At 46.1% G+C, this 27788-nt stretch overlaps 2 protein-coding genes across 6 annotated transcripts in view; one reads left to right on the forward strand and one right to left on the reverse strand.

Annotated features, from left to right (window-relative positions):
- dock9b (dedicator of cytokinesis 9b) overlaps nt 1-2659 on the reverse strand; it is a 43820-nt gene extending 41161 nt beyond the window's left edge. For all 5 annotated transcript variants that reach the window (XM_055505130.1, XM_055505126.1, XM_055505143.1 and 2 more), the window contains exons 1-2: nt 2528-2659; nt 542-806 (exon numbers count right to left, since the gene is read on the reverse strand). In XM_055505130.1, coding sequence (XP_055361105.1) covers nt 542-658 — 117 coding nt within the window. In that variant the 5' untranslated portion in view covers nt 659-806; nt 2528-2659. The remainder of the gene's footprint in view (nt 1-541; nt 807-2527) is intronic.
- Nucleotides 2660-2709: 50 nt separating this feature from the next.
- LOC114865648 (bone morphogenetic protein receptor type-2-like) lies at nt 2710-27611 on the forward strand. Its single transcript, XM_029166951.3, has 13 exons — nt 2710-2850; nt 11786-11971; nt 12322-12501; nt 16511-16618; nt 16781-16872; nt 19361-19591; nt 21348-21462; nt 22665-22825; nt 23593-23740; nt 23871-24007; nt 24101-24273; nt 24353-25689; nt 25799-27611. The coding sequence occupies exons 1-13, from the start codon at nt 2772-2774 to the stop codon at nt 26047-26049; spliced, it is 3198 nt and encodes a 1065-aa protein (XP_029022784.1). The 5' UTR covers nt 2710-2771; the 3' UTR covers nt 26050-27611.
- Nucleotides 27612-27788: the final 177 nt, after the last annotated feature.

The raw sequence follows: 27788 nt of genomic DNA on the forward strand, positions 1-27788 counted from the left end.
CATTATGCAACAAGACACAGTCACAAGGTTAGTCAGGGCAGTGTTGTGGGTACATGGGTACAGCTTACAGTAGGCCCTAAGCCTTAGGAGGAAACAGCTTAACTATTGTTTGACTTTGTCATTAATCACCTGTTTGTTTCAACTCGATCTGGTTGCATGTACGCACCGCAGGGGGTCGGATGACAATAAACTACAGAAGTGTGCATGTCTATGTGTCATCTTTCTGCCCCCTTCAGAACAGCCAGTTTGTATTTCAGTTACCTGGCAACCCCTTTGAGAAAGTTGCAACAATAGGCTCCCTGCAGAGTCCGAGGCAGCCGGTGACAGCGTTACATCATCATCATCATCAAACAGATGATGACTGGCAGAAGATGTTGCATGCGGTATGCCATAAGACATCACTGCCCTCGGGCAAAGTATTTCAGTGTTCTTCCACATCTGTTGCCCTGTAACTGACCGTGACCTCTGACCTCCCAGTGAGCGAACGGAAAGCCTCTAAAAGGAATATGACGTAAAAGCTGTGTTTGAGCTCTTCACTCACCATCAGCACCGACGTCCTCACCGCCTCGGACACGCTTTGCCTCAGCTCCGCGGCGGTGCCCGGCTTGTTGAGCGCCCTGGTGAACTTCCTCGCCTCAGGTGGAGCGGCAGCCGACATGGTGCAGCCTGCCTTTCATCTGACGCCCAGGTATTTGGAGTGAGAAGACGAGCGCTGCCCCGAGCCGCGCCGCGCACGCTGAATTACGCCGCTCCAGGACGTCCGACGTGCGCAAAAGCACGGGGGATCGCTGTTAACCAGCCATCACCTGCCGTAAACTTTATATTAGCTCCTCCTTTACAGGCTGCTACGCTGGATACCGACTTAGCTGCTGAGCAGCAACCGGAGACAACATCCACAGCCTGCTATGCCCCGTCCCGTCGGCGGAGGTCCCTTGCGCAAACTGTCACGCCCCCCATCCTCAATACAATCAGAGGCAATACAATCTGCTTTTATTCACGCAGTATTTTCAGACATGCGTGCCTCTGTATATGACGCCCTCTTTAATTCTAACATGTGGCTGAGGCACTTTTTTGTCTGCGGGTCCATATAACCACCAGACAGGAACACGAAAGGTTGATTTAAAGACTCTACCCTAACTGTCGAAATGACGTGTACAAAGTATTTTACTGGTTATATAAGTCCAGGCTGCAGTTTTATTTTGCTCTGGACACGCGAACATTGCCACCTAGTGGAATAAATATTGTTATTTTAACAATAACAGACTGACTTTAAGCAGAGTGAAGATGTGACCACATAGAGGCAGTAAAGTCACACACAGCTGAATGACTGCTGATGCCTTTATAGCAATCGGAAAATAGAGTTTTAATTACTCTTGGTTATTTAATGTTAACAATGTAAAACATAAAACAAATGGCTGCTATTACTATCGCTACAATCTCCACCAGTTGTTATTTTGGTGTTTAAAAGAGTTTTAAAGAATTTTTAATCACTAACAAAGATGAGACGAGAAAGCATTCAATTTCAAAATTAGCTCAAATTTGTCTACAGTCACACCAGATTTCCTGTAATTAGCTACTTTTCAGAGAAAAGTAAATACGTGCATCCCTAAAGTTGTGTTAATACAATTAGGCTTTAAAGCTATTTTCGTATTATTACACTAAAATAGAAGCGGGATCAGATGCCTAAAACGGGGCCAAAGATCCAGCTCCGTAAATGTAAGCGGGTGCCTGAATGCAGCACGAGTTCCCATGGTGTCGTATCGCCAGTCTGCGGCACAGCGGCGCTCTAGCTCCCCTCCTGACTGCGTAGGACTGCCCTCTACCCCCAACACCATCCCACAGCAACCTGATACCGGAGACGAGCGGTCCAGACAAGCCTGCGAACGAGGCGTTCCCAGCCGCCCTGCCTGCCTGCCTGTCTGTCTGTCTGCCCAGCCGAGCTCCAAACAGTCAATGCCAAAAGCCGCCGACCGCCTCGGGGAAGATCACAGAAAGAGATCTCCATCTCCACCCTGCGCCGTCTGCAAGCAGCGGAGCCGCGTCTCCGTCTACGGCTCATCTGCAGGCTCACCCCAGGCGCAGTTAACTTGAATTATTTCATCCTGGAATGAGACGGGACGAGGATAACTACCAGGCTGACTGTTAGGCTAGCGTCTGTTAGCGTCGGCGGCGACCACTTGAGCTAACTCGCCGCCGTTTTAAAAGCCACATTCCCGGCTGCGGTGTCGACGGGGAGCGCTGCACTTGAAGGCGCACAGCGCACAATGGCCCGTGTGTAGATAAAACAGCCGCGCGTCGGTTATTTGTGCGCCATTTCGCCTGTTTGCCTAAGTTTTCTAGAACCAGACAGTCGCCCCGAGCAGCTAGCATGCTAGCTAGCGGATATGGACGTTGTTCGCTGGCTAGCTGTAAATGGCTGGTCCGCCACACAAGTTAGCCGCTCGGTTCATCTGTCCGGTGTGCGCGGGGGTGGACAGAAGGACTAACGTAACTTTCGCTGATAACTTAGACGGTTATTGGTAACTACCGGATCCCGTCGAGCCCAGTCGACACGGGAGCGCGTCTTTTTTTCCGCGACGTTTTCTCGATGTGTTCCCTGCCCGCGAGAGCAGTGCGAGTAACTGAGCTGACGTGACGGGAGAAGAAGGTGAAAACAAAGTGTGAGAAGAAGAAGCACGAGGAGGAGGAGAAGAAGAAGAAGAAGAGACGGACCAGAGGACGAGAGTCGAGACTAGCGCGAGCGCCCGAGACCAAAGTCGCTGCTCATCGTTATGTCCGCGGGCCGAATCACCATGAAGTCACTCGCTAAATTCGGGTTCTGCCTGACAATTCTCCTGACTTCGGTGGCTGGTGAGTGTCTGTCGTAGTAAATTCACGTGTATTTATCATTGGCGAACAGTGAAATGTGCCTGTGATTAATATTTGATGCTTTCGCCTTAGTTTGCGCTGCGTGCGCTTCGTCCACGGAGCCGCTTTGGTGCAGATGCTTGAATAATGTACGCTACTCCAGCCTCGACCCAGACTGTGTTATTGCAGTCGGTGTTGATCGTATTCTGTTATTACGGGGCGCTCTTAACACTTAAGGCTTTTCCTGTAGCAGCCATCATTTTCTTAAATCATGATGTCCGCCTATTTTGTGTGTGTGTGTGTGTGTGTGTGTGTGTGTGTGTGTGTGTGTGTGTGTGTGTGTGTGTGTGTGTCTGCCCGTCTCTTATCTCCTCTTCCCATCATGGTGTCTGCTGCTCGGCTCATTTCTGTGGAGCTCATCTAATTGTAGTTAAGTAAACCTTCATAGATAAGTCCTGTGGAGCAGAGCAGCAAATGCACCAGTGGCTCCTTTTAATCATTCTGTGTACAAAGGCCTGGAAAAACACTGCCAAACATACCGCAGTCCTTGTCTGCCAAGTTGTGCCCTTTTTTTCAGGACTCTGGGCTGGAGCTTTGCTTCTGTGAGACCTTGTGCATGATAAGATAGCGAGCGGGGCTGCTCAGAGATGGAGATGGAGGGACAGCGCACGCAGGGGGGGAGGAGGAAGTCTGGAATGTGTGGGAAGACAGGAAAATATGTTACAACATGGGCAATTTAGGTAAAAGAAGTTCAACGTGGTGCCCAGGCATTGGCAGACTCTAAATAGGTGGTCTCCGCTCATAAGGCGTCAGCTGCTCCAGTGCGTGGGTGTGAATGTGTGTACAAACACCTTCTTAATAATGTATTATCATTTCTAGCCAGTGTCTGTGTTGTTGTTGCGGCTTCTCCATCCATTCATAGGCTGAGTGTTATCAGGAGCTCACAATAATAACTAGCGTTGCAGGGGGAAATATGCAAGTGTGGAGCGTAATTTGAATGCTCAGCGTGGCTGCGCTCGGCAGTTAAGGGCCGCTCATGCTGAGAGGGCCTGCATTCTCATCCTAACGTTGCATTTAAAAAAAAAATTCTCACTTCAGTGAAATAGGAAGGAATGCAAGCAGAGACTCATCTTGTTCCTGGGTTCGGGCTTAAATAGGCAAAGGGAAAGAAATCCTGATTAATACGTACTGTTACTTGGAGTTAAAGAAGAAAGGTTTGCACGAGGGTTCATTAGTAGCTAAAAGAGTTATCTTTTCAAAATATTACTGCATTCATTAGCTTGCTTTTACGATACACAATTAAACGAGTATTCCCCAGGTGCAGGTTAACAGCTGCACTGGCTCACTGCTATTGGGGAGGAACATATCCACTCAGTAATCAGTATGAAGACAATTACTGGATATGTATGCATGTCATGTAAACAGTCAATAAATTCACATCATTGCAGCGTGCAGAATTAATTAGTGTAACAGTCATTACGAACCAGGAGAACGTTAGTCATCCCTATGACCTGGCATCTTTTCCTGTGCTCCCCCTTTCCCCCGACTCACCTTATACAACCAATAATATCTATTTTAGACTTATTTTTCACTTTCCACGTCCATGTGTTTTACCTGTTTGCAGCTGAGCTCAGGTCGCCTTTCCGCTCCCTGTCCCCCGTGACTAATCAGTGAGTGGGTGTGCGCCTGCTGCTCCGAAATCTGGAGTAGAAATCATTCCAAATGTGGCACAAGCCTGCAGACATTACCTGAGGCATTACTGCAGGTGCTCTCGTATTGTGCCAATAGGCGATAGCTTTCCTTTATCCCAAATTCTCACAATTTTCATGCTCAAATTGTGTCACGCAGCCTACGCTTAAATGTAGGCCTTGTTTTTCCACTGTTGTCCCAGGTAAGCTGGGGGGTTTGGGGGACACAAAGAGGATTGGAGCAGATGCATTATAGCACAGCATAAAAAGAAATGCTCATTTGCTCCGCCTGTCCAAGCCTGAAGCTGTGGGTCATATGCAGCAGAGTTGACAGGCCCACTGTTCCCCCAGTTGGGCCATCTTTCTCCAGCTGCCACAGGCCACGGGGGACTCTTGAAGCTGTCGGCTCCACAGTCACATTGGCAGCTCAAAAAATAAAATCAACTTACTGGTTCCAGGTTACACACTCGTAGGCAGCAAGTCAATGTGGTGCATGTGCTCGAATCAGACCCTCCTAGGCCTGATCTACTCCTGTCGCATATCAAAGTATTAATTGGTGACAAAAGTTATGTTGTGACGTCTTAACTCCTAACCACAAAAGAGACCTCTGCAGCCTGCTCCCCATCTCTGTTTGATGTTAAGGGTACTAGGCTATCTTAGCCGTTTCTGGTGTGACAGACATGAATTCCCAAACTATTAATGCTCTAGTTGCTTTGTGGGCAATGTATGGTGTTTTGAGAAAGACCTAATGCATTTTTCATTGAGTACTGTACTTACTGGCAGTTTTAACTGTACATAATCCTGGAAACTGCAAAGAATAACATCATTGCACTATAGTGATGTGGCTATACATCACCACCATCCTACAGCAGCTGCTGTTTTGGTTACACACTGTGTTGCTATAGTAACACAACATCTCTTTATTAATTAGTAGCTGTGTTCTCCTAATTTTTGTTGGTTTGTTGCATTAATCACCATTATCCTCCAATAAATATTTATAATGCACAGGTTTTTAGTGGTGTAATTTAGTATTTTAATTAAATTTGAGAACATGTATTTAGTGCAAGTTGTACTTTTTTTTCATGGGGCCCACAATGTCTAGATGCATAGTCGCTTGACTGCCAATGTGTAGGTCTGCCGATTGAGGTCTTTGAGAGAAGTGATGCATGATCCCTCTGGAGGTAAACACAACCTTAGCAAATGGGTAAAAGAAGATTGTACAAGTGGGTCTGAAACGGCGAGGTGACCATGAAGCAGAAATGAAAATCAAATACAAAAGTAATATGTGTGTTCGCTGTAAGCCTGCGGTTTGGCATCGGCATTTGTGCAACTGGAGCAATTTAAAAAATAAGGAAGTGATAGCAGAAGCCGCAGGATATAAAAGCATGGTGCGCCTTTTATGCCATAATATTTTGCTCTCAGTTCACATCATTAGAACTGAGAGGAGATGACACTGTATGCAGTTAGAAACGCACCAATGAAGGCTGCAGAGGGGCCGGGGAGGTCCTTTACACTTCAGCCAGTGTTGGGCTCTATTGGATTGTAATAAAAATCCATATCTCTCCCCGTACCTTGGTTTGAGTTCTGAGCGGAGGTGGAAGCAAAGCAAGGTACAATAGCACAGCTGACCTCCTGTTTTGGCAAGAAGGAGAAATTAGTGGCTGTTTTAGAAAACAAAAGGTGCAGCCTTGAGATGGTAACTCAGAGTGACAGGCTGTGATTAACATGAAGTGTTCTCCTTGACCAGCAGAGACAATGAGTCTAGAGCGCTCAAAAACTGCTGCCTAGAGTATGAACTGATTTAATCAGGGAGTTTTTATATTTTCTTCATACACAACTGATTCTCATCTTAAAGAAGGTGCAGTCTTTTGCTCTTGGCATTACCAAGGAAAAGCACAGTTTCTTGCTGTCAGTAGACATGTGAGAGGGATCTTGCAGATTATTTTAATCATGTGAAGCTCTGAGACGTCAAGTATGTAAATAAACTTTAAAAAATGTATGCCTACATTACAGATGTGTTGCCCCCCTCACATTTGTTGTTAGCTGGCATATATGAAGCTTCATATTTACTTGTCAAGGCTTATTAATAAAGCATGTCTAATTCGTTTACCTGTTAATAACATTAATCAAATAATAGTAATAAATGTGACTGGCTTATCCAAGTTTTCCTAGTTTTCTTCTCAAATAAAGGGAACGTTTGTATTTGATGGGTAAATGTTTAAACCATTATTGTATTTCTTGTTCTTCAATCCAATTTAAAAACTTCTCTAGGTGATTTCACTAGTTTCAGTTCCTATAATATCCAATAGAAAGGTTCTAGATAAACAGGTTGATAAAATAAATTCCTATTGTACCATCAACCAAATCCTCATCGTTTCCAATGACATCACCTTTAGCTAGAAGCAAACCAATGCAGAGGAGGATGGTTTTTTTTCTAAACTAGGATCAGTTGGCCAACAAATCAGTCACAGGTTTTGGTTTTTTATTCTTTCGAAGAGGCCTTATTTTTCCAGAATGTCACAACACCTGTGAGCTCACACTGAGCGAGTGAAAAGTCCTTCATACCAGACAACCACAGGCCCCCAGTGGAGTGGGCGGATGTGTAGGGAAATCTGCATGTTAGGCCTCCACTGGCTGTTAATGTATTCAACCAGGAAACACTGTTGTAATAAACTGAAATCAGACACAGCTTAAAACAAAACTTTTGCTTGTTCATAAATAATCAGAGATTAAACCCTCAATTAACCCCACACCCCCTGCTGTGTGACAGCAAACAACACCTCGCTCTGTATGTCATCTGTTTTTCCATCACATATTCAGGAAAGTTCAAGTATAGAGGAAGGAGTGTGTGGGGGGTTTTGGTACAAATACATTGTGGTCAATAGCGGAGTCCTCTAAGCCTTGAGGGGAGTATAAGCCCTAGGATTAGCATAACTGTACCAGACCCAGACAGATACAGACTGAGTGGTGGTGTTTTTGAGGGGGGGGCAGCAGTCGCGGGGCAACAGATGGGACAGATTAAAGCCCACTCGCATGCCCTCCCCTCCCTTCCCTTCTCCTTCCTCCCCAAATCTTTAAAGACAACCAGGAGAGTTGGAAAATTAGGGGTGTCAGCAGATAGCCCTGAGTCTCATCCATCCTACCTCAGCAACATACAGGCACCCAAACAGTAGCAGCAGGTACGATTAGTGGCGGAGGTATTTTTCTGATGGCTGCCACGTGCAGCAGCCGTTTCTAGTCAGTTCCTCTCCGCATGTAAACAGTTTAGCAGCACATTATCGCTGGCTGGTTCACAGGGTTGAGAAACAGCGCCCGGAGAGAATCGGGACAGAAAAAGCATCAGTTTTTGATACAGACATGCAGTTAGCTCTGTACAAGTAGGAGACAATGATAATGGAAAGGCTGCGGAGCAGGGAGTGCAGACATGGGCACATCAAGCACGTTGTAGCCTTTAGTCAAAAACACTTTGTGCCCTTTATTTTTTATTTTTTCGTCCACTCGCTCCCTCCCCGGGCTTCTGTGTTTAATCTTGGATGTGAACTCGGAACCAGTTGTGGAAAGAACAGCCAGCGTATCCATGGACTGGGTGACTTTTAATCAAGTCTCAGACTGCCATGTCTTCGGCCGCTCCTGTGGGCCTTGGCAGTAGGAAGGAACGGGCCAGATTAGATCGCTGTTGTTTTTTAGCAGCAAGGCTGAGGGGAGGGGGGGGTGGTCCCGCATGGTGGGAGGGTACAATGAAGGCCAATTGGGGGAGGAGGGTTAGAGAGAGAGGGGTGAGAGATTAGCAAATAACTGGGCCATGGGTAAACACTCAGTGGTGCCTGCCATCATCCAATGAACGGGCTCGGAGCAGAAAACTACTCAGAAGCCTTTTGATATGACTACCCTCTCTTTCTCGCTCCCTCATCTGCCTCGCTCCACTGGCCTTGCATACTCTGACCCACAATCCAGTACTACAGTGAAAGCCAAGATCGCACACAGCAAGCCCCACAGAGCAGAACCGGGGACAGAGCCCACCGTGGCCAATCACAGATGAACACCGAGATTGGCGTCCAACCAGAAACGGGCCCAAAGAAAGGCAGAATTCAGTCAAAGAATCCGACGCAGACGTGCTTCGGACTGCAAATGAGCAGAGCGGAGCCTGCGTGGCTTTGGCTCCAGCTCACGCTACACTGTCCTCCTCTGGTGTTTGTATACTGAGGTACCACATCTAATAAATATGTTACAAACAAAGCAGAAATGGCTACTGTAGTGTAAATGCGACTAAAGAAGCTGCGGTGGGATCAGTCGACGCTCTTCACCATTCGTGATCCAGTGCACGCCTGCTACGTGCTGTCATGCCGGCACAATGACACTATTTGATGTGTTGCGTGTGAGTCCGTGTGTCATAATGTTATTTCAGTCAGGCAGGCGGGCAGTCACGGGTTGAAGGGTTAGGGGATTGTGGGCACTGCGTCTGTGGCACTGTCCTTCGCCTTGGGGGACATGTTACAAAGTGGAGGACGTGAGCGCCTCACACCCATTATCAACAGATACTTGATACGTGGAGCTCGAGAAGGAGCTGCAGTTTGGTCCAGTGCGTTGATGCAGGAAAATGTACTGAATAATCCTTTTCACTGCCGATAATTAAATGCCAAAATCAATCAATTGTAAATGAAAACTTAAATCAATTTCTAGATAAAGTAGTCTTCAAGTCCTGTGAAAAGGTGCATGTTTCGCAGCTTTGACATGTAGTCGAATAATGGAAAATGAGTTTCCATGTAGAGAAAACCAGGAGACATTGTTCAGCTGGATACTGGATTTCTGTTCTCAGACTTCCAGTGTAAATCACTGTTTGTCCCACTGTCTGAGGGTGGTGTCACCGGCTCTGCCCTTCCTTCTATTGTTCTCATGGGTTTCTCTCGTTTTTTTTTTTTTTTCCTCCATTATAACTCGAGTCCTCGTTTTGACTTCCCGCCACCCACTCGGATGCTAAGTTGAAGCATATTAGATCAGATCAGATTAATATTAAAAATAGTGTTTTGTTCAAACCTAGGTTTTTTCTTTCCTGAATATAGTTTTTTTATATATATTTTAAAAAATAAACTAATCTTCATTAGCGTGTAAGATGCTGGATTAACAAAACTACAAATTTTCAGTTACAAGTGTTACTGGCACTTGTATTCATTAATGTTCATACATGACATCATGTTTCTTGTTTACATTCCATCGTTTAACTGTAGAATCTATTCACAAGCACCACAGCTAACAGTGTGTGTTGCTTTGTGTCAGTCTGTGTTAGCCTGCTCTAAACCTCATTCCTCACACTGTGGTGGTCCATAATCTAATTCAGTGTTTTTCATTAACAACTATGCTTATTTCTAAAATTGTGTGCGTCATTGTGGAGCTAGAAGGAAGAGCTAAGCCAGAAACTTACTGTTGAACTGAATGAATGATTATTAGTAAATTTTATTATAATGAACCTGAAACACTGCATTATGTTTTGTGTTTTGTACACTTGATAACAATATAAATGAGGTTTAACAGTAGCACTGTTCAGACTTGTGTCCTGTGCTCGAACCCGTCCTCCCACCATGTTAGTGTTTGTAGAGACTTGAAAATATGCCCAAGTTGCAGATCCCTTCTGTCAACAGAACTGTACAACGGGATATGGCTCATTCCCAGGAAATACTATGGATGTTAGTCACAAATGAAGCGGTTTTAGAGCATATTACGACTTTTACCTTGGACGTATCAGTGTTAGGCTGGCTGTATTTAGCTTAGGATCAGGCTTGTGATTTAAGGGAACTTCATCTCTGGTGTTTTTAATTTCAGTGAATGCGTCGGGGATGATGACATCCTTCAGCCTCAATGGCTTCATTTAGAATGAGCGTATGGCCATTATGCTTCTCTGCTTCAGAGGATTCATGGTCAGAAAGCTGGAATAAGCGCAGCTGGGGGAGACTTGTCTGCTCCGTGTTTGCATCATTGAATATGTGGCTTGGTTTTGTTGTTAGTTAGAAGATCTCGAAGTTAGGGAACGTAATTGAACCTGTGTGCATCATCAAGGCCAGGCCCACATGACTGTGTCTGTGATAATTATGTGGCGCATGCACTGTTTGCAAGCTGAGGCGTCCCAGTCAACTAACTGTCCGGTTCATCGCTAGCTCGCTCAAACTCTGCGTCCTCTTCAAAATGAGAATTCCTCCGCGTATTTACCTTTCATTTAAACTCCCCTCCGACGCTGCATGCGCACATGGGCACAGTCGCTCCTACGGAGCAGTAGGCAGCAAGGGCCCACGGGTGAGGGCAGCCGAGGCCCACAGTAGGCCCGCGTTGATAGCTTTATCTGCGATGGGAGCAGAGGAGGAGAGCTGGCGCGGCGCCCGGCAGAGCTACCGCTCCACCGCGTCACCCTCGGCCCACGCAGGCGAGCTTGACCTTGGGCAGGGCACAGTCACCCTCCCCCAAAGCAGACACCCCTCCATCACCCACCTCCCCCTTCCTGTTCCCGGATGGAGGAGAGGGAGGAGCTGTGCGTAAGAAACAAACTGGCACATCGTGTTTCCCTTATCTGAAATTACCCACATGCACGTTGTGTACACAAGCACTGACATTGGTCCACACTGCTTCCCCATGACTTGGCTGTCACTCGTGCAGACGTTTACAGACTGTCAACAAGGACACTGGACACATTTCACAACTGGACTTCTTCTGACATCTATTTCCTCTGTAGGATTTCAATCTGACACCTTCTAAAGTTCACTCACGCTCCATTACATGTGAATGTAGAAATCCAGCCCATTCTAATTAGCGTTGTTTGAAGCCACTCTTTCTCTGCACGTCTGTATGTGTTTGTGTTGTGTCGTATGGAATTTTATTGATTGTTTTGGCTTGTGAGAGGCAGCGGTCTGTGCAGCCAACATCTATTTCTCATCTATAGATTCTTCCTCTTAAGCAGCACTAGAATCCGTCTGTTTAGTATCAATTGGTTTGTGAGCTGGTTCACCAACAACAGGGCAACAATTTTCATCAACATTCAACTAAATTTAAGTGACATGTGCATTTTTACAGTGTTAGCATGTAATTGAAAGATGAATAATTGATGAAGCAGTGAGGTCCAGACCTAAATGAATGAATCTGTGTGACGTTAGCACAGGTTAGTTTTTCAAATTGGACTTGGGTGATTTGGTTGTTGTTGCAGATCTCTGCTCTGTTGTGCATTAAAACAAAACAGGAAGATTTGACGTTACGACCTCTCTCCACAGCGGCGCAGGGCGACAAACGGGAGTGTGCGTTCACTGACCAGCAGCAGCAGTGGGAGCTGGAGCGGGTGGCGGGGGGCGAAGGCCGGGTCTCCCCAGAGAACACCACCATCCGATGTACCAAGGGCAAGCACTGTTTCGGCCTGTGGCAGAAAAGTCCTCCAGGCGAAGTGCAACTCGTCAAACAAGGTAGCAGGACAAAAACTGCATGTTTTACCTGTTTAACTACTACACAAAGATACATTTATTAATGCATACTCTAAACCTGTACCTGAGTTACACTGCAGGTGCAGCATCCAAACATATGTATGGAGAAATTCTTCAGTACAACTGTATTTTACTACAGGCTTCATTAAAAAATACAATTTATATTGGTTGGAAAAATTTCGTTCATTTTAAAACATTTGGTCAAAGATACATACAAATATTCTTCAATTTCACACCTGAACATCCTCACACACCCATGGAACCTATTTTAATATTCAATCTGTAGATATATAATCTATATATCGATATAATATCTGTGTATTTTCTCTCAGGTTGCTGGACTCACCTGGACGACCACCAGGGTTGCCGTGACGATCGCTGCGTCGTGACCAACCTCCCTCCACAGATCCAGAATGGGACGTACCTGTTCTGCTGCTGCGGCAGTGACATGTGTAATGTCAACTTCACGGAGGACTTCCTGCCTCCCAGCCCAACCACCCCACAGCCCATCTGTAAGACCACACACACACACACACACACACACACACACACACACACACACACACACACACACACACACACAGTCTGACTACAAACAGTAATTGGATGACATGAACGATGATATGAAGTATGTGTTCATGTCACCTCTCTGTCCCTGTTGCAGTCATCTGTTATACAACTGGGTACATCAAGTGTAAAAAATATACACAACTAAATGCTAAATGACAACCGAGTAGATGAGAAGAGCAAACAAATGCAGGCCCACACTGTTCTGCAACACAAAGCTATTAACGGCCCATCAGATCCATCATACCTACACATACTTGCTGCTACTTTCCCCTCCTCCTCATCTGCTTCATCATCCAGTTATGAGACTCCGAACTAGACTTCCTGATTGCCATCCATTATAGATTTCAACAACTGTGAATTGTATGTATTATGTATTAGTTTACAGCTGAACAGCTATCACCCTACATATTTGTTTATCTGCTTTTTTCAGTACTTCACTATAACCTGAAGTTCAAACAGATGTATTGTTAATTGTTTCTTTCCAGTCAAGCATCAAGCATGAGCTGTGAATGAAAGCTGTGTGTGTGTGTGTGTGTGTGTGTGTGTGTGTGTGTGTGTGTGTGTGTGTGTGTGTGTGTGTGTGTGTGTGTGTGTGTGTGTGTGTGTGTGTGTGTGTGTGTGTGTGTGTGTGTCTGAAGCGGAAAGGATGGCGACGGCAACTCATCATCCCTCTGTCTACGCATAAACACAAACACACACTTTCCACCATCCTTGTCATCTTTCTGCATTCCTCGAATTACAAGGCGTCTGCTCCGTCTGTTTGTCTGCGGGCGTGTCGGTGACTGTTTCACTACGCAGACACATGACGAGACAAAGGCCTGAGAAAGCTGGGAGAAAAGTAGCCAATTGGCATTAAAATGCTTGAGTAATTATTGAGATTCAAGCATTACAACACCTGAAATCGTGTTTCTGTTCAGAATAATTCCTGACATGTCTGGGCCGATTTATGCCACTGATCTTATCAATAGGAAGCAGTTAGTCAGATGACTGAGGGACCTAAGGCAAAGCAGGGTGATAGAAGTAAATAAAGCTGTACTTGTACTGGTCAATGCAAGCTTTACTAATGTTAGCATTGGAATACTCCCAAAAAAGAAATGTACCTAAATTATATAATTATACATCAACATTTTATTATAGGATAACTTTAATACTGATTTACTATCAGGAAATATAGAATTAAAAAGCTAAGCAATAAAAGAAACAACATCAAACATGAAATATAAACAAAGAGACAACAAATACTTTAATCTATGCCCTACTAAAGTTAATAAACCTAATTCTTCAGCCTGATTGGCCACTTCTACAAGTGCTCCTCCAGATGACATAAGGGAAAGCCGTTCCAGATGACATCACATGAAGCAGAGTGGAAAGCCAGTATTAAATTCAGCTCACATAATCATTATGAAAACCAATCAACAGCACTGTTGTTTAAGCACATTACCTCTGGGAATGTGTAAACCTATACAATTGATTTAATTATTTGAGTTGGACTCAAAACAACTAAAGCAAATTGACATTTTCTCCGTTGAGCTCTGCAGGTAGTCATCATCAAGAAAGTTACCAGATCTGTTGAGGCTCTGGAGCGTGTTTCCAGGCAGTGTTAGTCATGGTGGGCTGATGTTGTTTCCATGTGTCTGTTTGTCAGACGACTTCCTGTACCACCCTCATGTCTGTGAATTAGTTGAGCCTGACCTCTGAAGGGGGGAGGGGCTCTTTGGGAACCCCCATGCGTTCTGGTGTGTATGCCTGCTCATGCTGGCATGCCAGTTACAGCTGTCCTCCGGCTATCGAAGTCATCAATAATTGATGGCGCTGGTGTCTCTTGCAGCACCAGGGTGTCGGCTGATGTAACGGACGTGTTTCTGTACGTATTCCAGCAGCTGCTCTGCTCTGTATCTGCTGTAGGGCCAGCGTGTTTGCGTTATGCCTGTGTATGTTCTCCAGAGGAACCCTTATAGATGATGCTGTTTCATTAATCACAGCTGCAGCGAGCTCAGCCCCTGCATCCAGACTGGACCCAGCTGCTCTCTGCATCCTGTGCTGGTCCCTTCTTGCACCGCTGCTTGGTCTGTTGCTTTAACCTGCGTCTTGGTTATACTCACAGTATGGCCTATACTCAAGACATTCCTATTTCTATTTGTGCTTTTGTACAACATACTCGACTAGAATTTAAATAGTCAACAACAGTCTACCTTTAAATACAACTACACTTTTAAGGTATTTTTTAAATTCTCATTTTCAGCTATTTTAAAAGGAAACCTGGGTGTTCAAATGATGATTTAAATGATGAAATATCACACACAACCCACTGAATATGAAAATAGACAGGCTCTTAGTATGCTGATGCTGCTTTAGCACACCGCGGCTAACTGTTACTATTAGCATGCTGATGCTTTTGGTTATTCAGCCTTTTCATCTGTCTGGTCTTGTTCATTTTGAGGTAACTGATTGAACCCTGCTCATTCTCTGCTCTGGCGTAAAACGTGGAGGCCAAACAGATGAAACTGTCTCTCACACAGTATAGGAGTCGAGATCTGTTCAGCAGCGTTACCAAAAATGCACTGCTATATTTAACAAGGGCAGAAAAATAAGTTTTTTTAAACAATTTTAATAACTGAGACATATTTGGGGCGGCACGGTGGTGCGGTGGGTAGCACTGTCGCCTCACAGCAAGAAGGTTCTGGGTTCGATTCCCGGAGGCGGCCCTGGTGCCTTTCTGTGTGGAGTTTGCACGTTCTCCCCGTGTCTGCGTGGGTTCTCTCCGGGTTCTCCGGCTTCCTCCCACAGTCCAAAGACGTGCATTAGGTTGATTGGCTTCTCTCCATTGCCCGTAGGTGTGAGTGTGTGAGTGAATGGTTGTTTGTCTATGTGTTGCCCTGCGATGGACTGGCGACCCGTCCAGGGTGTACCCTGCCTCTCGCCCGTAGCCAGCTGGGATGGGCTCCAGCACCACCCGTGACCCCGCACTAGGGAGTAAGCGGTTAAGAAGATGGATGGATGGATGGATGGATGGAGACATATTTGTTGAATTATTTATGACATTTATATAAATCAGTATTAGAGTACCAGTAATAAGTAATTATTAACTTATTAACCAGGGTTTCTTTTAAAAGTCATATTTTAAAATGTAAACTTCAATATTAGTATTATAGTTTAGAAAACTGCCACTGCAGTCAGAAAGTGGTGAACAGAATGGAATGTAAATAAAAACATAGGTGAAGAGTTTCACAGTCGACATGTGCAGACAAAGCCAAGAGGCTTATGATGCGGCTCACCGTGGGGATTAAAGACGTCCTGTGGGGTTTTCTCATGAATAAACAATGGTTTATATTCAATGTTACTGCATTTCTGTACTACTGGTTTTACTGTCTCCATATTAATAATCTGCTTTTCACAACGCTTGTACAACATGGTACGGTATGAAATGAAAGCAAGGCTTAGTAGCCAAAGTCTCAGCTGGGTACATTTAACATCACATTTTGGGAGCTAACAATAAAGGTAGACTGTGAACTCAGTTAAACAGTTTTAAAATATAACAGTAAGAAAAGATAAATTGCATCTGTGCAAGTTGTTATTCCTGATTAAATAATGTTAAATGGTGCTTAATATAATGACCTAAGCAAACTGCTGTTTTGGTTTTAGAACACTGTCATCCTCAGACGGATCATTACTACATTCATTATTAACACAAGCCTGTTTTCAGTTTGTCTTGTTATCTATCTTTACTCCGTGCGGCTCTAAGCATCATTATCCATCTGAAGACCGGAGTCACAGACAGACCTGAATACTCATTCAGATCATATGATCCTTTGTGTCCTGTTAACAAATCAGATGCCAGCGCATGGTGTCATTTGTTCCTTCTGCATAAAGGTCAGTTTGATTTGTGCTTCTTGTTTTTGACCCCCCCCCCCCCCCCCCCCCCCCCCCCCCCCCCCCACCACCGTGTTGTAGACTCTACTATACTGGGCTACGAAGAGACCATAATTATCGCCCTGGCAGCAGTCTCCGTGATGGCCGTGGTTGCTGTAGCAGCCTTCTTTGCTTACCGCATGATGCATGGTGAGTTACCATGGCGCCACGCTTCGAGGAGGAGCACAGAACATTCATCATTCAAGGCCGTTTAAATGGTTTTGGTACAAGTGCAGTTAATTGAATAAGTAGATAAATGCTGCTCTGTTTTTTGTGCTTTTCTGAAGAGTCTGTTTGTGTTTCTGTTAACAGGAAACGGTAAACAAGGCCTTCACAATCTGAACATGGTGGAATCTGCTGCCTCTGAGAGCTCTCTGGACCTAGACAGTCTCAAAATGCTGGAGGTTGGTTTCCCAGCCGTTTATACTACATCCAAATCGTTGCATTTACAATCACATTCATCTGTTAATCTATTAAATCAGTTGTGTTTGGCGCAGGAAGGAGCCAACGTATTTAGTGCCGCCGTGTAGAGAGCCAGCATCACTGTGCAGCTCTGCTCTCATTAACCACATCAACCAACAGGGAGCCAGTGCAGCAGCTGGGAGAAATTGTTGTATTGCAGTTTAACTAATAAGAATGGAATAACATTACTGATACTGTTCAGCAAGCTTTTAGTGGTGATGATGTTCATATTTACCAAGTCTGTAAGATGCACAAATAGAAAAATCCCTGAACTAGCACAGCTCACTGTTAAGCCTGTGCACCAAACATCATCTTGAAAGTTATTGAAATAACAAATCCATTGACAGACTGATGACTTATTGTTAATCAATAAGCCCGCATGCAAGTCAACTCTACTCCACAGTCATCCAATTAGACCTCTGGGTTATGTAGCTGATATTCCTCAATTTGTGTGTCACGTACATTATATACATTTGAGTGTTACAGTATGAAGCAATACAGGGCAACAGTCTCACTAAAAATCTGGTTGTTCTTCCCAAATCCTCATAGATTGGATTGCTGGAAAAGTATAATTTTAGTTTGCTTCTCAGGCTAAATATTTAATAAACTCCAAACAATATTAATCTGGGCTTCCTCTTCATAATAGTGTTATTAAAAGTGAAAGGACGAGGTGCCTTGTTTGCTTCCTGATAAAAAACACAGGAAAATTTCAGCTGTTAGCGTTGAAAAGTCCAGTCTAATCTATATTCTTCTCACTGGGTGTGGGTTTGTAAGTGACAAAAGAGAGGCCAGAGGCCCAGAGGAAGAAGTACGCCCAAAATACATCAAGGTTTACGGTTACATTTGTCATTTCAATGTGACTTTTATCATCTGATCATCGCAGTACGCATTAGGTGACGGGTCCCAGGAACATAGAAATAGGATTTAGTTCACAGTGACACAGGATGCTGAAAACCCGATAGCGAAGTGTCAAAGATTATATTGTGATAGAAAGTCGGTGGAGAATGGAGGATGTTCAGCCGCCATGACGATGTGAAAAGGGTGGTGGCATTAAGAGGGAAGCAAATCCAGTCTCTAATTTAAATAAAGCAGTCACAGGAAGCGTCTCGGGAAAATCTTAAATTACTAAACCATAATAATAAAAAACAAAATAACCTCCCAGTGATTGAGTTAGTTATTGGAGTAGTGATGTTTTCTGCAGGAGGGAGACATGCTCAGATTTCCAGAGCAACGCATGGTTATTTTTGTGATGTTTACAAGGTGCTTCGTCACGACGACCCCAAGGACATTGTTCAGTATGAGTCTTATTCTCATAAATGTGTCTGCTGTGGGTCACGCTAGTTCTGTGTTCATCGTGCAGATTGATCCTCTCATGCACATGGATGTCACGCAGCAAGCGACCAAGGGTTTATTACATGTAACCAGCACAGTGTGCGGGAAGATGGGCTAGTTTAGAATAGAGTGGTTATTTTTTTGTTGATGTACCTTTTAAAAAGTGCAGATCAGAGCCGAGTATGTGTCATCTCTCTCAAGAAAGTTTTCATTTTCTGCTGCTTGGTGATCAAGGTGAGACCAGAGCCAGTTGAAAAACGATTAAGAGAAAAGAGTCAAATCTGTGGTATGCATTGAAAAGGCCAGCAGTTATAGAGAACCTAGTGGATTTTTAAATCGCCTTTGTATCATCGATGTGAAGTGCTTGGGAAAGCGCTCCTGCTGCATATCTTGACAAGACAAAAACTACAGAGACGCTGCGATGTTTTCTCCCCTATTGACGCATGTTTTTCTAGTAGCCTGTTTCAGATGAGAGCAGCTGAGCTTTCTGTCTTTTCAGGCCGGAGCTGGATTCAGAACGCCGTCCTTGCACTTTATCAAACACAGGCGCACGCTCTTTCACATCACTCTCGGTGCAGTGGGGGCAAGTCAGGGAGCCTCAACAGGGAGCCCCAGACAAAACAGTTTCCAGTATTTTCCACAGTGTGCTTTGTAGCGGCAGATAAATGCGCTTAGTGGCAGTGGAGGTGGAGATTGCACCGAAATGAGCGACTCCTGAATTCATTCCTGGCTGAGGCCTTTTCAGATTGTGTTTCTGCCTAATGGCATGCTGTACTCGGGCTTGTTTAGGACACTAATTGAATAAATTGGAAGGAACTTAGGGCCATTTCAGTGGGTTATTGGTCGCTGCTTGTGAGATTATTTGCCTTCTCCGTGCTTGGCTTTATTTGTTGCTGCCACTTCATGGCTTTCAGTTTTGATGCCTCCTCTTGTCTTTTGAGCTGTATCTGTGTCTTTTCATGTCAGCATTTGTCATATTTCAAAGCCGCACGAACTAAATTTATCATTATATTCTTTTGTTTTCCTCTCATGTGAGCAGGTGCTAAAGGTGCACAAGTACAAAGGTGTCTATTAATAGTCTTTTTCCTCCTCCTCCAGCTGATCGGGCGTGGCAGGTATGGCGCCGTCTACTGTGGCTCGCTGGATGAACGGCCCGTTGCTGTGAAGGTGTTCACTGCTGCCAACTACCAGAACTTCCTCAATGAATGCACCATCTACCGGCTGCCGCTGCTGGAGCACGACAACATTGCACGCTTCGTAGCCGCTGACGAGCGCACGGGCCCAGAGGGGCGCATTGAGTACCTGCTGGTCATGGACTACTACCCACTGGTGAGCGTGGGGGTGTGGGGAGATTCATATCGGGTGAATGTGTTAAAATATGCACCCATCTCATTTGATGGCTGCTGGTTTTACAAAGGCGTCGTCAACATATAACACTTAAAACCACAATTAAGTATCCTTTAAAATGAGAAAGTAAATGTTATTGCTAAATATATTTTACTACAAAGTATTAATATTTTAATTGTTTTTATTTTAGTTTAAAAATAAATGCATTTAAAACATCAATTTATTTTTTACCTTTATTTATTTAATTAGATATTACTTCCTTTTGCGACTCCATCGAAACATCAGATAATGGCAAAGAATCATTTTTAAAACATTTAATTAGTTTTCCATATAAGTCTGCTCAGTGAAGGGGCAGTTCGAAATAGAGATCATGCCCTGACTCATATCCGGCTGTTGCAGTGGAGGAACATGTGGGCACTGGTTGCGAAAACCTGTCTCTTCTTTATTAATGACACTGTACCTTAAAACTGAATGTGCTCGCTGCCTTTCGCCTCCTAATTACATGTCAGCTGACCCCTGGCTAGCCTATGTAGAAAGCCCATTATGCCCATTACTCTAATATACGTTGTCATGGAAATGTGGTGCAAGCCAGGACAGGAGACCGGGCCACATAATGCATCTGAGTAAATGGTAATATAATTAATTTAAAACGACAGATGTAATGTAGTTGTCTTAAGTAGCGGATGTGCAAATCGCTGTGTGATTGACTATGAGAGAAAAGAATTAAGTGCTTGTGTGTATTTGTGTGTCAGCGTCTGGCTGATGGAGATTATTGAGGAAGGAAATTAAAAATACCCAGTATAATTCCCAGTAAACATTTGTATGATGCTGCTGATCCTTCTCAGATGACACAGCTTCTCGTCTTCACAATATATTCCTAAATCAATGGAACATTTCTCGCTTTTTGTCGTGCACACATAACTCAGGGCAACAGCTAAGCCAGCAATGGGCGGTAAGTCAGTTTTATTGTGAAGCTCCTCTCCTTCCTCACAAATGTTTAAAACACAAGGTCAGCCTTTTTAAAGCTCTGACTTCTAATGTCAAGATAATCTCGCTGTATTGCTCGGGTTTGACGATCCTGGGATTTTATTGATTGTGAAAGTGCAGAGGAATTTCAGATCTGGACAGGGTTTAATGGTGGTGAGGTGCTTGCACGTGATTAGGTGGAATGAGGATGAGTTAAAGGAGGACGCCGTCAGTTTTACTGCAGTCAGTCAGTTGTATGAACAATGGCACATTTGTTCTTCAGGCTCTGTGCTTCAGTTTGAAAAGAAATCGATTAAAGTGCGAAGTGTCTACCAACAACCAACAAATGGTAGTTTGTCAAAGTTGCATTGTGGGTAAGATGAGTGGCAGCCGTTCACAGGAAATGGATGTGCATGAAATAAAGATGTATAAGAATATATCTGGTAATGCTTCATGGGTTTTTGGCCCCTTATAGAGTTCTGATCAGAGTCGATTGCTGAAGGAGCCGCAGTCTGTCATGTCTGTCTTACAACAACAGTCTGGAGCATATACGAACACTGGAACAGGTTTTGCCTGCTGTAATCATTGCTCCTGTCAACAATCACCATTAAGAGATCAGTCACTTTGAAAATCCCCTTTATGTTTCACTCTCTGTCTGACAAAGTGACGCGGAAACTGGTCCCAAACACCCAGAACTCACATTCACACTGTCTCTGTCCTTTTCATCATGTTGATGAGTTGTGGCTTATCATTTCTAACTGGTCTCCTTCAGGGCTCCCTGAGTCGCTACCTGAGTGTCCAGACCAACGACTGGGTCAGCAGCTGCCGGCTGGCTCACTCGGTCACCCGCGGCCTGGCCTATCTGCACACGGAGCTCGTCAAAGGAGGTGAGCTGGGGGGCGATCAACAGGCGCGCGGCGTCGCAGTTAATTACAAGACTGCTCACAGTTTACCGAGGCTCAAGTTCGAACACAAACGCACAAGTCTCGTGGTGGAAAACGGGGGAAACTTTTTTGTCCGCGGAAGCCCACTTTGTGTGATTACTCAGAGAAGCTTCAGATTTAGCGTGTCCTACACAGTTGCCTGTCTGACTGCCTGCAACTTGAGCCCTTTTATGAGCAGCACACTGCAGTTCCACGTGGGTCTATTTGGCTTGGAGCTCCCTGCATCCCTGCATTTTAACAAACACGCGCACACACTGAGTGCACGCCCAGCTCGAGGGTATTTATAGACTGGCCTCAACCTAGCCTCAGAGAGAGAGGGAGGGAAAATGGCGAGAAGGACACAGTGGAAGGAAGGAAGGAAGGAAGGAAGGCAGGCAGTGGCAGGATAGGGATCTAGACGACACGTGAATGTCCCCTGTGGCTCGATGAATTCAAGTCTTCACAGGCAGAAATGACAAGTGAACCGAGGCTTTTTAAAATGTTTTTATTTAGCCCAGCCTCGGCTGCTGCACTGCCCCCCCCTCCGCTTTCCTCTTGATCAGCACGGATACACATCAAACAGGCCGAGATGCGACGAGGGAGGAATGTTGACTTGATGGCGTGTAAAGACTAAGACTAAAGCTAAAGGAGTTGAAGTTATGTTTGTACCAGCGTGTGACAAGTTTGCGGGGGAGGAGGGGGGGGGGGGGGGGGGGTTCAGCTCCTTTTGTTGTTTTTCCCTCTGCAGCTCTGGAAGTGATGGGCAGTGAGTAGAAGTGACAGTGCAGGATGAGAGAGCTCGTCTTTGTGCGCTCCGTTAGTGGAGCTGCTAACAGCCCAGTCATCATCCTCCCCCACTCCTCCTGCACATCAATAGCAGGCAGCAGATAGCTGTGGTGACTGCCACAGCTCTGTCCAGCCACCAGCCCCGCTGCTCCCTCTGCTGGCCGCACACCCACTGCAGGCCCAGGCCTAATCTAGTTGCCGTAGATTAGATTAGAAGATTGAGTTGTCCGTGAACAGACTTACTGTCCATCCTACTGTGAACAATGGGTGATGATGGACAGCTGAGCGAAAAGAATGATTTTGAAGGTAAATCTCCCCAATGAATCTGGCCTTCTCTGATCCTCCTTTGGTCTTCGTCTGCTTGTCTCTCCTCCATCCAGATCTGTACAAGCCAGCCGTGTCCCACAGGGACCTGAACAGCCGTAATATCCTCGTCAAGGCCGATGGCACATGCGTCATCATCGATTTCGGCCTGTCCATGAAGCTGACAGGGAACCGGCCGGCACGTCACGGGGAGGAGGAGAACGCCGCCATAAGTGAGGTGAGTGTAATAATGGTCTTTAACTCAATAACTGCATGTCCAGTCAGGTAAAAGTATGGATTTTGTACTGAAATTTAAATGATATTTACTTCATGGAGGATTGTAGATTTTGCTTTTTGTTTTACCTTTTTTTGGGTGATAACTTCTTACTTTGCTGATCAGAATCAAGATCTTCAACAAGGGTTTGATCATTATTGTTAACACCAGTTCTGTTGTTGGTATATCTTGGGGGAAAAGTTCTTAAACAAATCAAACTTTTCCAACGTCCCAGTGTCAACTACAGACCCATTTATATCAGAACTTGAATACCACAAACTTAATGAGGAGCTTGGGTTTTCGATCGGCCTTTACTAAAAAGGATCCAATGTCTAAATTTAGTATCCTTAAAACAAGACCCTTTGCGTTTTGAGGGACTGGGAGCTATGAGACATGCCCTGCAGCACTTACAGTGCACATGCTGCACACTGTGCTTGGTTTTATGTTGTTGTGCTTGTTTTTCACCAGATTTAGCCCAAACAATGGGTGAATTATGAAACACATACAATAGCATATATAGTATGTGGCTGACTGGATGTGCAGTGAAAAGTGTCAGACACTTTCTAGTGGAAACCTTCTGTGGTGATGTAAAGCTGTAGTAATGTATAGTGACCATGTATAGTTATGTTTTTTTGAGTGTGGTATTGACAGAAGCATGAATATCATTTTTTCATACCCAGTACCCTCCTCCTAAATCCCACACACTGAAATTGCTTCTCTCTGCACACCAGGTGGGAACAATCCGCTACATGGCCCCTGAGGTGCTGGAGGGAGCTGTGAACCTGAGGGACTGTGAGTCGGCGCTAAAGCAGGTGGATATGTACGCCCTGGGCCTGGTCTACTGGGAGACCTTTATGAGATGTACCGACCTCTTCCCTGGTGAGAAAGACAAGTCGATGAAGAGAAAACTGTGAAGTCTGTTTTTAGGAGACCGTGTTGAATGTGCTATCCTGAGCAGTAGAGCCTCCTATGACACAGCCTGCCTCCGTCTGCCTCATCCTGCTTCTAGGAGAGTCTGTGCCAGAGTACCAGATGGCCTTTCAGGCGGAGGTAGGGAACCACCCGACATTTGAGGACATGCAGGTTCTGGTGTCCAGGGAGAAGCAGCGGCCCAAATTCCCTGAGGCATGGAAAGAGAACAGCCTGGTAGGATCATGACTCTGTTTCTGTTTCTGTTTGTGTTGCATTCATTCTGTTGAGTTGAAGGATTAATCCCTCTGGTGTGATTGTGTCTGCCAGGCGGTTCGCTCCCTCAAGGAGACGATGGAGGACTGCTGGGACCAGGACGCAGAGGCCCGCCTCACGGCGCAGTGTGCCGAGGAACGACTGGCAGAGCTGCTCCTCATATGGGACCGCTCCAAGTCCGTGAGCCCCACGCTCAACCCCATGTCCACCACGCTGCACAACGAGAGGTAGACGCGCGTCCGTTACAGCTCTTCATCATTAATGTTCTTCTTCATGTCGCCTTTAACATGGTTCATTATTTCCCAGAAACCGTATGACACCAAAGTCTGGCCCGTACACAGACCATCCCTCCACCTACATCGAGGAGCACGAGGGTGTGGCCAAGAACACGCAGGCTGACACCACGGGTCCGGCTGGTGGCAGAGCGGTGACGGGGACCGGCGAGAGGAACAGGAACTCCATAAACCAAGAGCGGCAGCAGCAGGCCAACGCCCGTCTGCCGAGCCCGGAGGGCAGCAGCACCAGCGTGGGTCTGAGAGGGAGCCCCTCCACCTCCACCACAACCACCACCATAGTCTCTGAGTCCGAGGGGCCGGCGGGGGCTGCTACCGTTCCCGTTTGCCTCCACCTGACACAAGAAGACCTGGAAACAACCAAGCTCGACCCAAAGGAGGTGGACAAGAACCTGAAGGAGAGCTCGGACGAGAACCTGATGGAGCACTCGCAGAAGCAGTTCTGCTCCCCAGACCCACTCAGCCCGGGCAGTTCCAGTCTGCTTTACCCCCTGATAAAGATGGCCAGCGAGGCCTCAGGCACGTCTGACCCCGCCGCACCCATTCCCACCACCATCTTCCCCCTGCCCAAGCAGCAGAACCTGCCCAAGAGGCCGTCCAGCCTGCCGCTGCGCAACAAGCCGGCCAAGAAAGAGTCGTCGTCCTCGCTCAGGTTCAAGTTTGGACGCTCTGGGAAGTCCAACCTGCGGCAGGTGGAGGGAACAAAGATGAACATTGGCGTCGTACCAGGCACAAACACAGCTGCGGAGGCTCACCGGGGCCCAGGCACCAACAACATACCTGCTCTGCGAGACGCGCATGTGAACGGTAGCATTAACGACTCTGTCCACGCCAGCGCTGGCATGTCGTCCATGGCGACAGGGGGAGCGACCGGGTTCGGGGGATCCAGCCTCGCTCAGAACAGATCTGGGGCTCTGAGTTCGGACGACGCCCACCTGAGCCTCGGCGTCATCACAGCGAGCCCCGACGAACACGAACCGCTGCTGAGCCGAGAGCGAGAGCAGCCCGACCCGAGGGAGGCGCCGCCCGGCGTGTCCGCCCTGCGCTCGGCCCGCCCCAACACCAACAACAACAACAGCAACACCAACACCGGCCACGGCCAGGGGGACGGCGAGAGCGAGGGAGAGAGCGACGGCGGGGACGAGGTGGCAAGCACAGAGACGGGAAACAGGGAAGCTACAGGGCCGCTGGGAGAGTGCTCGGGCTCCGGGTGTGGGGCCTCGGACTCCCAGAAGGAAGCGCCGGTCACCATGAGGGGGGAAGCTCTGCTCAGGCAGCCCAGAGCACGTCGGCCTGAGAGACCCAACTCCCTGGACCTGTCCTTCACCACACAGGACCTGGCCTCACTAGGTAACAGCTCACACAGGAGCTTCCTGTTGACTGGTTGGACCATGTTAGTCTGTTACACCCACTCAGTAGGGCGTGTGTTCATATTTGGTCGTCTCTTCCTGTTTTCTAGGGGAGGTCCTGCAGCCAGATGGAGACTCTGGCACAGGAGAGAAGATCAAGAAGCGCGTCAAAACGCCTTATTCCCTCAAGAAGTGGCGGCCCACCACGTGGGTCATCTCCACAGACACGCGAGGGCCCGAGGTCAACAACAACGGGTCGTCGCGCGGCCAGGGCCACAGTCAGAACCGGCCCAAGTCCAGTTCGGCCATCTACCTGCGGGGGGGCAGCCTGGCCGGCGAGCCCGGGGACACGCACGTGTGAACTGAGCCCCTGAAGCGAGGACTGAAACCCAGAACCAGAGGGGGCTGGTGGGCTCGCCGCTCTGAATCAGCAAGAGGAAGCTACGAGTGTGTTGTGAACAAACAGTCGAGTCCGATTGTGTACAGTAAACTAGGACTGTCTCGCTCCTGTGTGTCTTTCTGATGACGGCATTTGCTTTAAATGGAATCCAGCTATGCAGCATTCTCGTCCGCTTCTGTTCCCGCATTCAATTCATCTCTCTGTTGTCCGTTGGTCTTTCATGGTTCATATCTCACAAGCATAGCGACATTACTGTGGATTTCTTTCTGTGTTGTTGTTTTTTTTTTCCTGAGCACTTTGAATCGATTAAAATCAGTGTTTAAAATCCCGTCTGTTGCGACCGCGATAAGAAGTGGTCTCTAAACTTAAAACAGCGATGAACAACAATCAACACTTTGAGCGTTCTCCTTCCTAAACTTAGTCGGCTCTGTAAAGAAAAAAAAGAGAGTCTTAAAAGACGGAACAAAGTACTTTAAGTTTTTTGTATCTTTATTATTTGTATGCAAAACCAATTTGTCCCTTTTTCTGAACATGTATCCATTTCTGTATCATAATTTTTAATTGTGCAATAGGATGTAGCTTTTAGATGCGTTCATGTTTTTATGGTTTTGTTATGTTGCTTGTATCCCATCATTTTTTGATATGTTAATCTCTGTTGCACTTATGAATAGTCACAATCATATTGTAAACAATCCACCACTCATGCTATCACCCCCTCCCCGGACTTGAGGAGGCAACACAAGACAATCCCCTCCTTGTTTCCTCCCTTCCTTGTCTCCTTCCCTCCTTGTCTCAACTACCATTTGAGGGGCACATACATTAGCAATCAATCAACGCCAGCAGACTGTTGTTGTTGTGTGTCTCCACGGACCTTCTCTGCTTGCACAATTAGACCAGGAATGATGCTCCTGGGCTCATTTAACACTACAATCACCATGATGAAACACGCAGAGGGATCTGTTGCTGTGGGTGCCGCCGTCTCGGTACCACTATCACCCTGACCTCACTGTGGATTGTTCTGCCTGTGCGTTTAGCTGTTCCTGAAAAGCCTGAACTGTGGAGAAACACAAACCTGTCATTACAAAAAAAAACAATCTTTCTTGGAAACCTGCTGGATATTGTTTTTGTGTCTTGTGGTCTCATCCCCTGGTGTTTGGATGACTGACTTTAAAGCGTGTGCGTGCATGTGAAAGGTTCCTTTTCGTTCCAAGCATTAGCACCGTCGGGGCTTAGCACTGTACAGGCTGTGCTGAAATGTCATTGTACTCATCCTGTATCCTCAGCGTTGCTTCAGGGCATATGAAAATATCTCATCTATTGTTTTTGTAAACTGTAATTTGTAAGAAAAAGAAAGCCTATGTATGTGTATTGCATTGATATTTGCATCATTTTTATGGAGTTCTGTTTTGCATTCAATGGACACAGCCTCTGACTCCGTTGCTATGCGTCTGCTCGGTACACTTTCTGTAAACATTTTCAAGTCAATATGGAAGAAAAAAATTTCAATAAATGTATGAAGTAATTGTTGGTGTCTCTTAAGGACATGTGTTGTTCGTCCGAGGACCGGCTTCTCTGGACCGAAGCATCTGTTGATGGAGATGGAGCCCAAGTCTTCAGGTCAATGAGTGGTCCAGCGTTAATGAGCAAGAAAATACACAACATAAATGCTGTCATAAGTAAAGGTAACGGCGCTGTTTGCA

Source organism: Betta splendens, chromosome 2 (assembly GCF_900634795.4).
Source record: "Betta splendens chromosome 2, fBetSpl5.4, whole genome shotgun sequence".
Classification (NCBI taxonomy): Eukaryota; Metazoa; Chordata; class Actinopteri; order Anabantiformes; family Osphronemidae; genus Betta; species Betta splendens.

What these genes read in the sequence shown, in the direction of transcription:
- LOC114865648 (XM_029166951.3), top strand. Translation starts at nt 2,772, where the DNA reads ATGTCCGCGGGCCGAATCACCATGAAGTCACTCGCTAAATTCGGGTTC. An exon ending in TCATGGACTACTACCCACTG is followed by an intron (nt 19,592 to 21,347) that starts GTGAGCGTGGGG and finishes GGTCTCCTTCAG; the next exon opens with GGCTCCCTGAGTCGCTACCT. An exon ending in ATGTACCGACCTCTTCCCTG is followed by an intron (nt 23,741 to 23,870) that starts GTGAGAAAGACA and finishes TCCTGCTTCTAG; the next exon opens with GAGAGTCTGTGCCAGAGTAC.